This window comes from Canis lupus, chromosome 16 (genome assembly GCF_011100685.1).
Source record: "Canis lupus familiaris isolate Mischka breed German Shepherd chromosome 16, alternate assembly UU_Cfam_GSD_1.0, whole genome shotgun sequence".
NCBI lineage: Eukaryota > Metazoa > Chordata > Mammalia > Carnivora > Canidae > Canis > Canis lupus.
The window spans coordinates 20684990-20698404 of record NC_049237.1 but is presented as its reverse complement, the minus strand read 5'-3'; the positions used below and the strand labels follow the sequence as shown (position 1 = coordinate 20698404).

Here is a 13415-nt window from a genome sequence, read left to right as displayed (position 1 = left end):
AGAGCCAGAGCTGGAGAAGCTGAAGCAGCTTGCTCGGGGCCGGCCTCCTGACCCCCAGCCGACTGCGCAGCAGCCACACCGACCGGGGCGGTTCCTGTGGGCAGCCCTGCAGCCCTTTGCAAGCAAGGGACGTCACGGGCGTGGCAGGGTTTTCCTCCACACGCGTTGCTCTGGAAGTTCTGAAACGCTCAGGGAGAAATGACTGCAGGGTCCCTGACACACCACCACCCAGACTCCTGGCTGCCAGTCAGGACATGGCTGATTCTGCTCAACGTGTGTGTATCCTCTGTTTGTTTTTTTAGCTGAACTATTTCAAAGTTTTAGGCATCGTGACACTACGTAAAAATGTTAGTCTGCGCCTCCTAGGAGTGAGCGCGTTCTCCACCGTTACTGCAGCCCTGTTGTTACAACCAAGAACGTGAGCTGTAGCTCCCCGACAGCACCCGATCCCCGCCCATCTTCAGGGTCCCCGGCGTCCCGGGCACCTCCCAACGGCCATTTGTTTGTCTACCATGACCCGACCGAGGCTCATCACCTTTGGATTCTACACCTCCGTAGTCTCTTTGAAACAACCCCGTTTGTTTCCTGATGTGACTTGTCCTGAAGGAAGCTGCTGTCCTACTGACCACATTCCCATTCCCGTGTCACAGATGGGCCTGTTGGGAGGCCAGCGGGAAGCTCACCTGCCAGGTGCAGGCCCGCTGTCCCCTGCCCACCCCCATTGTGGCCACACAGCCAAGGCGCAAGGCCCAGGGACACCGTGAGGTTGACAGCATCTGGGCCAGTCTCCACGTGGCTGCCGTGAACATGAGCAGTGAGCGTGCTCCTGTGTCCTTTCCTGGAAGTCGGGTGGTCAGTGAGTGGTGTCCACCCACCCCCTGCCAACCCTGCCCCCTTCTCTGTGCCTCCTGGTCGCAGCAGAACCATGATCCAACTCGTTTGGTCTACACTGCCTGTTACGATGCCTTTACTCACACCAGCAGAGGTTCTGTCCCCAGTGAGATCTTTAGGTTTTAAACAAACGCAGTGAAGAAGACTCTTTCTGTCACCAGCCCACTGAAGACGTCAGCCTGCCTGATGCTGATCCTGTGAGGTTTGTGCCCGCATGTGCCCCCGTCCTGACGTGCGTCTGCACACAGCTCCCTCTCCTCAGTGCCTGGCTCTCCTCTCCATACTTGGGATATTGGTGGTTGTGCCTCGGAGTGTGATACTGAGGATTTCAGTCTCCCTGTGGCCGGGCTCCCTTCCAGAGCCCCTGGCACAAGGTTCTCTCATCTGCTTACAAGAAATGTCCAGCCAGTGTTTTCTTTCTTGGCAGCCTAACACTTTCAGAGAAGTTGGCCGCTCTGCACTCAAGGTCACCATCCATTTAGCAGATTTTTTTTCCTTATTAGAATTCAGTGCAGGTGAGAAGTGGCACCGGTGCCTGGTGGACTTCTAGAATGCAGGTGTCAGCAGGGAGTCTGGATTTAAAGCTGCACTTCCCCTTCCTAACCCCATGCTCCCCTCCTTCCTTCCCCCTCTGCTTCCCCCCACCTCTGCTCCTTATCCACGTCACTCCCATTGGCCTGGAGGGCCCCCATGCCCATGGCACAATGAGGTGTCCAGCAAACGGTGGCCTTCCTTCAGCTCAGAGGCTGACCTCACCCACACGGTGCCTTCTGAACAGGGTTAGGAGAGCATCACCCACCTGGCCACACGGTCCGTAACAGGCGGGGGAACCTGGGATCACAGAGCCCATTTGCTTTCAGGAGAGGCCCTGAGTCTCCAATGGATTATATGTCAGTTTGCTGAGCGTAGCCAGCAGAGTAGTGGCCCCAAGATGCCCATGTTCCAGCCTCCCAGATGCTGTTACTGTGTCCTTGCGAGGGAGGGGGATTTACGTGGCAGACAGGACAAGGGTCTACTGATCAGTGGACATTGACTTAGGGCAGGGGTGCGTGCAGGAGGAAGGCCAAGGGGAGAGGCTGCAAGCCAGGAACATGGGCGCATCTCAGCCAGAGAAGGCAAGGAGGCACCTTCTCCCTGGACCCTCAGGACCAGCCTGCCTGCACCTCGATTAAAACTCACTTTAGGCTTCTGACTGCAGCCGTGTAATGAGTGACTGTCAGGTGTCTGCAGCCAGATGTACCTGGCCTGTCCATGCCTCTGCCCACCATGCTCTCCTCACCCAGCTGCCGTAGCTCCCACAGGGGACCGTGGAACCGTGTCTCTGTGCAGAGCTTGTGATGGACTTGAAGGAGCGGCCACACCACCTGCACAACTGTCTGCTGGCCCAGACAATGGCCTGGTCCCATCCTGAGGGGCTCTTCCAGGGTCTCAGGTGTAGATGGTCTGGGGGATAACTTTGTGCCTGACGGAGCGGTCACCTGCCGCAGTATCAGCTGAGCTCGGGCCTGCAGGGAGAACCCAGGCCGGTCCCTTGGGACGTGGAGGGCACCCCATCTCCCCAGTGAGCAGCATCCACCCAGACACAGTCTCATCCTGCCCGACATCCACCTGCTTTCCAGCAGCTCACTCTCCCTGGTGGCACTAGGCCAGCCACGGTGCTCCCGTGGGTGTGGGGTGCTGGCCACTCAGGCCCTGCTGCAGGGACAGAGGAAGCCACTCCTGCATCTGTTCCATGTTCCTCCGACCCCAGGGCCACACCCCTGGTCCCTCATAGAGGGCTTGTTCTGTGGGTCGTCTGGATGCTCCCCCCACTACCCGTCATGCTTTAATCTTCTGTGGTGCTTATCAGCAAGCTTCCTGCTGAGCCTTCTTCTTCCGCTTTCATAGAAGTGTCCTAGTTGGCAAGGCCTGGGGGTGATAATGTCTCAGTGTTACCAAGGTCAGGGGTCACTGTGCCAGCCCAGGTCCCCTTCTGGTGTCAGGACTATCCCTAGAGGATGACAGCTTGTGCCTGCCCCACCCTGGCCAGCACAGAGGCAGGTGGGATGGCCTGTGTTCTCAACAAAACACAGCTCTCTCGACTCTGAATACACGTGATCACCCATCGCCCACAGGCTGCAGGAGCCGCTCACTCTGCCACCTGTAGATTGTGCATTTCCTCAGCTCAGCCACATGTGTTCCTCGTGTGAGTAGATGTGAAATCTGTGTGCCCCGGTTGCTGGTCTCACCGGCTGTGCTGGGTGGTGTCTGTACTCTTGTAACTGCATGCAGACCGTCCCTGCCAGAAGCTGGCCTCTTCGCCTCCCTCCACATTGGTCTCCGTGCCTGACATGACACCCTGCATGGGTGCTGTGCACACGAGGCCCCATGACCAGCATGGGAAGGGCACTCACACAGCGCCCACTCCTCCCCTGGGACCCGGCTCACAGGCGCCGCAGATATCTGCTGACTGAGTGCTCCCAGCGAATCTTGATTCTTTCCTGCTGGCAGGACCCATCTTAATCATCCGGGTTCTTCTCTCAGAACCTGGGTCAGAGGAGGCGAGACAAGCCTGGTGCAGGGCAGGCCAGCCAGTCGTGAGGAAGCCAGAGCAGGAGGGAGACCCAACTCTAGGTGGGGGGGCCCGAACACTGTGAGACCACCGACCTCGGTGGAAACGATAGGCTTTGATTCTCAGTCCTGGAGTGGGATGCTCCAGCCTCTCTACTCAGCGTGCACACACATCATTGTCCTCCACATCTGTCTGTGTCCAAATTCCCTCTTCCTGTGAGGACACCAGACACCTCCACATGGGGTCCCATCTCAGGTACTGGGGGCAGGGATGCCAGTGTATCTTTTGTCATGGAGACCAGGGTTACACGGCTCAACTCTTGCCCACCAGGGCTGGATAGACAGCACCAGGCCATGGACACTGGAACCACTGGAGTCGGCTCCTGCTCATGCCATGCTCCGCACACCAGCCGTGCCCATTTGTGCCCCTTCCTCAAAGCTGTACAGTGGAGGGTGAGGCCAGCATGTGGTCGGAACTGCCTCCAGCATGGGTGTCCCGCTGTGCACCTCCTCATCCTCTGCACAGTTATTCACCTGCAGAGTATGCGGGCAGTCCTATTTGGGGATATCTCTGGGAGCTCTGCCAAGGTGTGAATGAAAGTGTTGAAGCCACGAGATGGGAGACTGGCCCTGGTGACCAGCCACTGCAGGCTGTTGGGGGACCCTCAGACGTCCTTCTGCTGCGTCTGGGGCCATGGGTGCCCACATGAGCCTCTGTGCCGGGTGACGGGCAGAGAGACAGAAGGGATTGCACTTTCACCAGCTCTGGATGCAGGAGGGTGCGGTGAGGCTGGGCCCCAAATGCAATACCATGTGCTGGTCCAAGGAGGTACCGAGCGGAGCCCTGTTGCTTTCTCTCCTGGAGGTTTGATGATCTCTGTCATTTGAGCTGAGAATGTCCAGCAGCTCACTGACTGAGGAAGGGAAGCCCATGGGGAGAAGCTTGAGCTGGCCCTTCCAGAGAGGACTTAGGCTTCAGAGCAAGCATGTGTCCTAATCTCACTGTGGTCTTCAGCTTCCCAGAGCTATGGAGGGTCCCACTGTCTGTGAAGCCACTAGGTCCTGAAGCAAACAGTACAGAAATGTATGGCTTTGCTCTGCTATGACGAGTCCCAATCAGCGAGGACCGTCAAGTGTGTAGACAGCGAGGATCATTAGAGCAACCTCAACAGCTGGTAGACTGATGGGAGCGGAGAGCTCCAGGCTACGTGCCTGCAGGACACCAAACCACCCGTGGACCCATGAAGTCAGAGAATGGTGGTCGCAGACACCACTGAGCTTCTTTCTCTGAAGTTAAAGACTCGGAACTCTGACCCCGCAGCACAGAGCGCCAGTGGGTCACTCACCACACCATCAAAGTAAAGGAAACAGCATCCAGCCAGCCTGAGAGAGGGTCAAGACCCCTGGAAAGCCCCATGAGGACATTAGCAAAGCGCTCAGGTGAAGATTTCCCTCGTGCGGAGCCCATGTCCTCCAGCGACCCACGCACACCCGATCCGTAGGCACTCAGCGTCCAGGAACTCATCTGCCGTGGGGTAAAGATTGCTGACCCATATCCATCAATTCACGTGGCTTGAATGATGTAACCAGGATGCCTAAAACAACACCACCCTTCGTGTTACCAGACACATTAGGGACAAAGGGAGCCTCCATGCTCCGTCCTTGGGTTTCGGGGGACGTGTTCCAGATGACGGCACATGTGGGGACGTGCCCACTCGTGGTTCAGCCACAGCCATCCAGAAGCATCCAGTCTATCTTCTCGTGTCCTTTGTCCCACTGATAATCAAGAAGAAATTCTAGAACTTGTGTCTTCTGTTGGCATTTATGAAAATCCTTTCATATTCACTGATGACACAGCGTACCATAAATAAATTTTGCCAATTTAACTGACTTTTGCTCAGTGAGGTATGTGTCCAGCAGTCGTCTTGAACTTCTGCCACATTACAGTGCACGCAGCATCATGGCAACCCCGCAGGCCAGAGACCCTTAGCCTACATTTTGGATGACACCTCTGACACTTCCAAATATTGAATAATTTACCCAAATACCACCTGGCTAGCAGGTGGCAGCGTTGAGATTCAAGCCCCGGGTTCTTAGCTACTGGCTGCATGGCCTTTGCCGAGACCATCAGTGGGTCTTCCCGGGACTTGGTTTCTTCGGTCTAAAAGGGGGACACGGCCCCTGTTCTGAATGCACAGCATTCCAGGAAGAAAGAAGATGTGTGAAACTACTTGTAGGGCATGTGGAGTGCTGGAGGAGCTTGGAATGTCGCCCTCAAACAAGGGGTTGAGGAAAGGACCCCGCACCACACTGCCGCATAATCCAACAAGTTTCTTCCTGGTGGGTGTTTTTCTGCTCCCCCCACCCCTCACTCACAGTCATGGCTCTCACAAGAGATGACTCCATCTGAGGCCCGGATGCAGACAGGAAGATTCCAATTTTCCATTTCCCGGCTTCCCAGCAAAGTCTCCAAGGCCCTGAAGGACATACCCCCTCCTCAGCTGAAGTTCAAGCACCCAGGTGTCTGCAAACCCTGGCTGTGTGGCTGGGGCATTGTCATTTGCTGCCAAGGCAGGCGTGTGTGTTCACACTGGCCGTCCCAAGGAACAGCACTTAGTCTGCTGGGCACAGGCAAGGGAGAGGAGAGTTTGCTCCCGAGCCCCACCCCACCCTTACCTCTAACCTGCTCCGACGACCTTGAGTGAACCTGCAATCCTGCCAGGCCACCCTGCCCACCCTTTGCCTTACAAAGACTCAATCTGACATCAGCTCGTTGGCTTCCGTATCAGCTTTTGTGAAAAAGATGAACAGGACAAGTGAACCACAAACAGTTGAGAGTTGCCCACCCCATGGAAACACCCCCTGGGCCGTCCCTGCCATGTGAATGTCGCTCTGCCACGCTCCGACCCTTCCAATGCCACTCTAGGTGTTTCAGATGGAAGTTTAGATGGCCCAATATTAAAAACAAAAGAAGTTCACTGTTAATTTTGAAATCGGCGTGTTGCCACAAAATCAAGGGCGTAATGGGAAGGCAGCAGAACTCTGCAGCTCTGGAAGCCCTTGTCCTAGGCCTGCAGGACATGAGCTTCAAGGATAGCTGTCCTCACAGCCAGGCTCAGGTGCTCCAACAGCCCATCCCCTCAGCCGCCAGAGTGCCAAGCTCTGAGTGCCAAGCAAAAATGTTAGATTGCGTTTTTATTTCACCAAGATGCCCAAATTTGTGAAGTGTTTTCTTAATTTTCTGACTAGGAAAGTCAACTGGCTCTTGTTCTCTTGGCCAGGTGCTTTCAGGCCAGGCAGTGCCATCCATCCCCTTGGAGGTAGAGGGTGCCCAGCAGCCCCCAAGCCTGCACCTGTCCAACGGGGTGATGTTGGCACCATCTCGGCGTGCCCCTGAAGCCAGAGGCTGGTGGCTGCAGTCCTTCCTCCCGATACACCTGCCGTCCCTTGGCCAGTGACTGTTCTTTGTGAAAGGTTCTCTGACAGTCAGGACGGGTCCCCATTGCCACTCTCGGCAGTGCCTGAAGTTGGCTGTGCTGACCATATTCCATGGAGCAGGGCCCCTGGGAGGCCATCTGGAACCCTCTGGAAGCAGCCAGAAGCTCTGCTTTTTTTATTCCAGAATTCTGTGTAGGCCACAACACTAGACCTGGTGCATCCTGCTAGAAGGCAACTGCTTCTGAGCAGCACATCATGGTTCCCATCTTGAGGTATGCATAAGGACCCCGCCATGGAACTGGGCTTCCTGAACTTCATTTGGGGTAGTGTGATGGGGTCCCAGCTCATTCCACTCACCGGACAACAGGCCAGTAGGCCAAGAGGCAGGGTGTTGGGGTAAGGAAAGCTGCAGACCAAGATGACAGCCTGGCGTCCTGAAGAACCCTCCAGCCTCAGTACAGATGCCGACATGGGAAGGGGGAGGGCTGGAGTCGAGTGACCGATGACTGCAGACATCCAGGAGTCAGAATGGGTCCGGGGAGGACGGTGAAACTTCTTTGTCCTTGGTCGCCTCATCTCTGGGAAGAGGAATCCAGCTGCGATTCTCCTGTGACTTGGATGGGGCAGCTGCCTTCCATACTTCCACATCTCCTTGGGGGAACATGGGTCTCGGGTAGGGGCGGTTTGCCCGAGTCTCAGCAGAAGCCCTTCCATGGCTAGCATGCCGGTGTGCAGGGCTGAGCCAAAGTTTCCAGGCTACCGGTCACAGCAACAAGGGAGCCGGGGGCAACGTGGAACCAGGTGCATGGAGCTCTCCCGGTACGTTTGGTAGCATTTGTGACGTGTGGGGATGTCAGAGTTGACCAACTTTTCTGGTAAATCTTATTTCAATTTCCAGCCACTGGAAATTGTGCCAATTTTCACTGCCTGAGCAGTAGGATTCTGTATCACTATTGACGCCTTAGGGGAAGGCCTCGGCAGCTGCCATTGTGATTTCTGAGTGTTTGCACTGCCTTTGGGTGGGGTGGACATGCGTATATGAGCACCTGTGTGCTCCTGCTCGTCTCTGGGTGCTTCTCCTCTACTGGAGAAAGCTAACGTCGGTATCCCACTAAGACCGACAGGATGATGTCCAGGCCAGTGGACTCACCCAAGTTTCCAAGCCCCACAGTTGTTAAAAAAAAAAAAAAATTAAAATCTCCTAGAGAAATGGAAGAAACCTGAGGCACAGCCATGTCCCCATGACTTCCTGCCCCTGCTGCCCAAGCTGCTCTCAGGTGGGGGCCTAGAAGCGGATGCTCTGCTAAGATGTGGGTCGGGGGCGAGACACGACCCCGTGCTTCCCTGGCTCCTGAGGCTCCAGCCAGCTTGTCTTCAGTGTCTCAGAAGAAAAGAAATGGGTATTGTGTGTGGCGCCCAAAGGCAGGGACCAGAGCAGAGGGCAGAGTTGAGCGTGCTGCCATGTTTGGTGGCCCTTGGTTCCCAGCTGCACCTCACAGAGGACAGAGACAGTGACCGCAGCCCCAGAGACAATGGGAAGAAGGAGGGGCTGTCAGGGCATCCCCCACCCCACCCCGAGCCTGTCAGCAGGAGGAACCAGCACCGCCCTGCTCCCCGCACCCCTCCTCAACGTCCCTCAGGATGCGGCTTAGAAAGTTCCTGAAGATAGGCAAAGTCACTGTCCACGGGGAGGTGGTTGTTCCAGAACCAGAATTAAGAATAATTCCTGTGTCAAACTCCAAGCTTTGACAGCCCCACTCCCTTCACCCCCACCAATGCATCCAGTCGCCACCTCAGTTGAGCCGTCATGCATGTTGGAGGCACGTGGGTGCGGAGCCTCCCCCCTGCACCATCTCTCTTCCTTCTTTAGCTACTTTGTCTTTTTCTCCTGTTTTCCCCCGAATAGTCCTATAATCTCCTGATTTGACCATTTCCAGAGCACATGAGTGTATGTGGAGAACAGTTGCCTGATATCTTAATACTCATGCATTTGCTATATGCCTCCACACGTGTCTGCTGGTTACAGGGAAATCCTAAATAAAATACTGCAGAAATGGGATGCTTGTGTGGCTTAGCATTTAAGCGTCTGCCTTTGGCTCAGGGCGTAATCCTGGAGTCCAGGGATCAAGTCCCACATTCGGCTCCCCGCAGAGAGCCTACTTCTCCCTCTGCCTGTGTCTCTGCCTCTCTCTGTGTCTCTTATGAATAAATACATAAATCTTTTAAAAAAATAAAATAAAATACTGTAGAGGAACGCCTGATCCTGGTTTGAGGATTCTGTGTAAGAAAAACATAACAATACCTCAATTCTGCAGGTGAAACCTATGCGCCCTGTTGCTCCACCCGTCACGGGGAAGGAGCTGGATGGAGGATGGAAGGGCAGGGACAGAGTCCCGGGCAGGGCCACTGGGGTCACAGCGGGCAGCCCTCGAAGCGTATTCAACACCTGCTGTTTCCCTGAGTGGCCCCTCGTGGACACAGGCCTGTATGCAGATCTAACTTTATGCCTTTGGGGTTGCTTGCAGATGATCACTCCAGGGTCCTGCTGAAGTCAGAGAACAGCCACAGCAGCTCAGACTATATCAACGCCAGCCCCATCGTGAGTACCTTCTGGCGGGGCCTGCTCCTGGGGCCACGAGCCCGGGGGATCTCAGCAGGTGACTGGGCTCAACTGGAGGGTTAGTCTCAACTAGGCAACTAGTGAACCGGGTAATTAGTCTTAACCAGGTGACCAGCTTCAAGCAGCTGGCCTGGGCTGGGTCCTCCCCAGGTGGGAGCAGCCCTAGGTCCGCTGGCTTGAGGGGCCCAGCCATGGCTGCAGCTGGTTTACTGCTGTTTTACTGACTGGAACCCGTGACTTTTAGGAAAATCTGTGGTGGGTTGCATTCCTGTTTTCTAGACCCACTGGTTCCTTATGTATTCAGGAGAAATGGAAGAAATGAGACCCAAACTGTGCCCTTGTTAAAGACCTGGAGGGTCCAAGGCAGAGTGCATAGGCCAGTCCCCAGGGGTGTTTCCAGGCAGGCCTTCCTGTCAAGACAAGCAGCAGCCATGCACAGGACCATGCCTCCTGGGGCCGGGCTTTCTGTTTCTGAGAACAGAGCGCCCGGGAGGAGACCCCATGACCCCCAGGCACTGGCTTCCAGAGAGTCCCCTGCAGCCCACACCTGGAGCAGTGTCCCCTGTCATGAACCCCACGGGAGAGCAATAGGAGGGAAAGTCAGAGCACCCTGACAGTGACCAATCCCATCTCCAAGGTCAGACCCAGGCGCCAGCCTGGCTCTTCCACGTGGAGCAAGAATGATTGTACATGGAATGAGCGTCCATCCACGGGATGAGTGTGTTAAGGAGCATGGTTGGTGGCAGAGACTTTGGGAGCTGGTGGGGCTTCTGCAGGAGGCTGACGTGCCCCCACCCCCTCCACACCCTGTAAAGTGTGTATGTCAACCCTGGTCATCAGAGAAGTGTCAGGATGTCTCACCAAATCTCAAGTTTGCATGTGGTAGAGCCAGGTGTGGAGGGTTCCAGCCCTGGGAGCTTGCTGGGGGCACGTGGGGGGCTGGGTAAGGCAGTGAGTCATACCCCGCAGTGCCCCAACAACCCCACCTGCCCCAGAGCAGGCTTTCTGTGAGAACATCCGCCACCTAATCTCAAGCAGCTGCTGCTGCTGCTACTAGAACATTCCTGTAGCCACTGGTTAGATTTGTATCAGGTGTGTTCTTAGGAGTCCCTATGCCAGGGTCGGATCCCTTCTCCCAGCCCCTCCCATGCACAGCGAGAACACAGTAGCATCCTCACTGCCAGAAACTGGGTTAAGGGCTGGTCGGCTGCCCCCTCCACACTCCCTGAGCCCAGAGCTCAGCTCCTGCAGTGATTTTTAAGGAGTGGCTCCATTAGGTCCAGCGTAGGAAACCCCAAGGGCCAGTCCCATCTGTGTTCCCGAAGCTCTCATCCAGAGCCGCCCTGTCTTTCTCAATAAATGCCCTGCTGTGCTTAGTATTTTTCCATTAATTCTGATTCAGAAATCAAGCCAAAGCCTCATTCCATGGGTAGGGCATCGTCTCTGGTGAGGCGGGGAACTGTACGTGCCTCAATGGGGTCCCCACGGGGCCGTGGTGATGGCTTGCAGATCAGCCCAGAGAGCCATGCCCTCCTACTGGCGGCCTCATCTCAGGCACGAACCATGTGACAGGGCTGGGAAGGGAAGCAAAGCAATTATTTTCAAGTGTAAAAGATGAACGTCCAGGGCTGGGGCATGCCCACCCCACCCCCCATTCATGGGCTCTAGCTTCCTGCTGTCGGTCACCCCCAGCTGCAATGCAACATCAGTGCGGGAGCCGCGTCCTCCCCGGGGGCCATTCAGCAGTGAGGGTGCTCCAGAACCTTCTGCCATCCCTGCCACCCTTCCCTTACGGGAAACGCAGGATGGCGCCCCCCACCCCGACCCCACCGGGCAGGCACTCGGTCCGGAGGCGCTGCCAGGGAAGAGAAGAGATTTAAGGCAACCTTTCTTTCCCCTTCATTCATGCCACGATTCTCTTTTCCTAATTTGGGTTGTGAGGATGAACCGCGGTACATCCTCTTTCTGAAATAACCGAAGGTGCCGTGATAACAAGCTTCCTAGCAGCATTCCCAATGCAAAGCTAACAATTATAGCCCAAGAAGACCCTGGCTGCATGGAATAAAACTACAATAATTACATCTGTCATATTTGTACAAGGTCCTCATTAAATTCCAGGGAAGTCATCCAGTGGTAAATAACGTGCAGTCTTTGCTTTGAGAGCAAAGGTCACCAAAGTAAATGGGAATTCTGTTTTCCTGCACAGCATGTGTGTGGGGCAGCCCATCAGCACCGCCCAGGCCTGCAGCCTGGCTGTTCCTGAGGATGCATCCAGGCACCCCAAGCAGCACATAAATGTCCTTGCCAGGGACAGGCCTGAGATGCCCCCACCCCTTGAAACCACACTTCTCCTTCATTCCTCTGTTTATGGAGGGAGGGGAAAAAATGGTTTGACATTTTAATTCAGAATGTGGGTAGGTGTACGTGGGCTCCTCACGAAAGGGTGACCGGTTAGATGTCCCGAATATCAGGAGAAATTGGCCAAATATGGGGGCCAGCTTTCTGGTTCTCAGGAAGTATTTGCAAGCAGGCATCTATGTGTGTGTGTTACATTCTGTAATTTACTTAAATCTCAATTCAGAAGAAAATATGAAAATAGCTTCAGCTCCTAAGTCAGCCTCTTTTGCTGTCGATTACGGAAGCCACCGTTTCTCAGTAAATTCCTATAGGAAGACTGGACATCTAGAAAATAACTTGTAACTTGAAACCTCTGGCTGATAGTCACTTGTTTTTAAGAAAACGTTTGGTGAAATTTGCTCTAAATGTCAGAAAAGGCAGGTGCAGGGGCAGGCAGATAGGACGAGAGAAGGAAAACATGCACGTTTACTCCCTGAGATTTCAGAGTAAGAGCATGTGTGCCCCTCCCGGGGTCACAGTCATGGCGAGGCCATCGGGCTGGACAGAGCTGCTCTCCCCGCAGGACATGGCAGCAGCCCACCTGCTTCTCTGCCGAGCTCTTTAAGCCTCAGGACGCAGGTCCCTGGTCTTGACATGATGAATGCTCAAGTTTAAAAACCTTTTTTTCTTTGTACTACTGGGGAAATCATTGCTGAGTGTTTTTGTTTTTGTTTTTAAGATTTTATTTATTCATGAAACACAGAGACAGACACAGGCAGAGGGAGAAGCAGGCTCCATGCAGGGAGCCCGATGTGGGACTTGATCCCAGGACCCGGGGTCATGCTCTGAGCCCAAGGCAGATGCTCAACCACTGAGCCACCCAGGTGTCCCTATTGCTGAGTTTTTAATGCAGTTCAGAGTTTCTAAAAACCACTCATACCTATTTAATAAATGCCATTCGCAACTTAGAGCAAACGGCTAGGTGTGAGGTGTTATGTCGGTGCGTTTAAACATTGACAGGAACACCCTTTTCCCATACCCTGCCACATAAGAACCAGCCAGCCACAGGGACATGGGATTCGACACCAACAGGTTCCCTTTTTCTGAGGGAAAAACAAACAAACAAACAAACACAGTAAAAGCAAAATTGTGTCTTCACCATACTTGGGACCCGGCACCCTGTGGCCTGGCATGACACGTGGTCCCATGGGGAGGGTCCTGTCTGACGCAGTTCCCCAGGGCGAGGCGTGGACCCACATGGGCTTTCACGGAGAGCCTCAGGGTTACACACTCCCACGGGCATACAGATGAGTGTGCACATATCTGCACATGGAATCTCAGAGCCAGCAGGCCCCAGAGGTCCTGCAACTGTCCCGCCACCCACCCCGCTCCACCCTACAGGCACTGGGTCTGAGGACCAGCGACAGGAGTTTATGTTTGGGAATGTAAGGGAAGTGCAAGTAAAGAGCATTGTACGCAGAACAGGAAAGCCATTGGGGGTGGGGAGAGAGGCAGCCTGGGGCTCTGGGAGCTGCAGCCCCATGTTCCCCGCCCAGGGTCCATGTGCTGGGGTCCCGGG

At 54.9% G+C, this 13415-nt stretch overlaps 1 protein-coding gene across 2 annotated transcripts in view; it reads left to right on the top strand.

Moving 5' to 3' along the window:
* PTPRN2 (protein tyrosine phosphatase receptor type N2) overlaps positions 1–13415 on the top strand; it is a 727688-nt gene that overhangs the window by 668398 nt on the left and 45875 nt on the right. For both annotated transcript variants that reach the window (XM_038559842.1, XM_038559843.1), the window contains exon 16: positions 9405–9478. In XM_038559842.1, coding sequence (XP_038415770.1) covers positions 9405–9478 — 74 coding nt within the window. The remainder of the gene's footprint in view (positions 1–9404; positions 9479–13415) is intronic.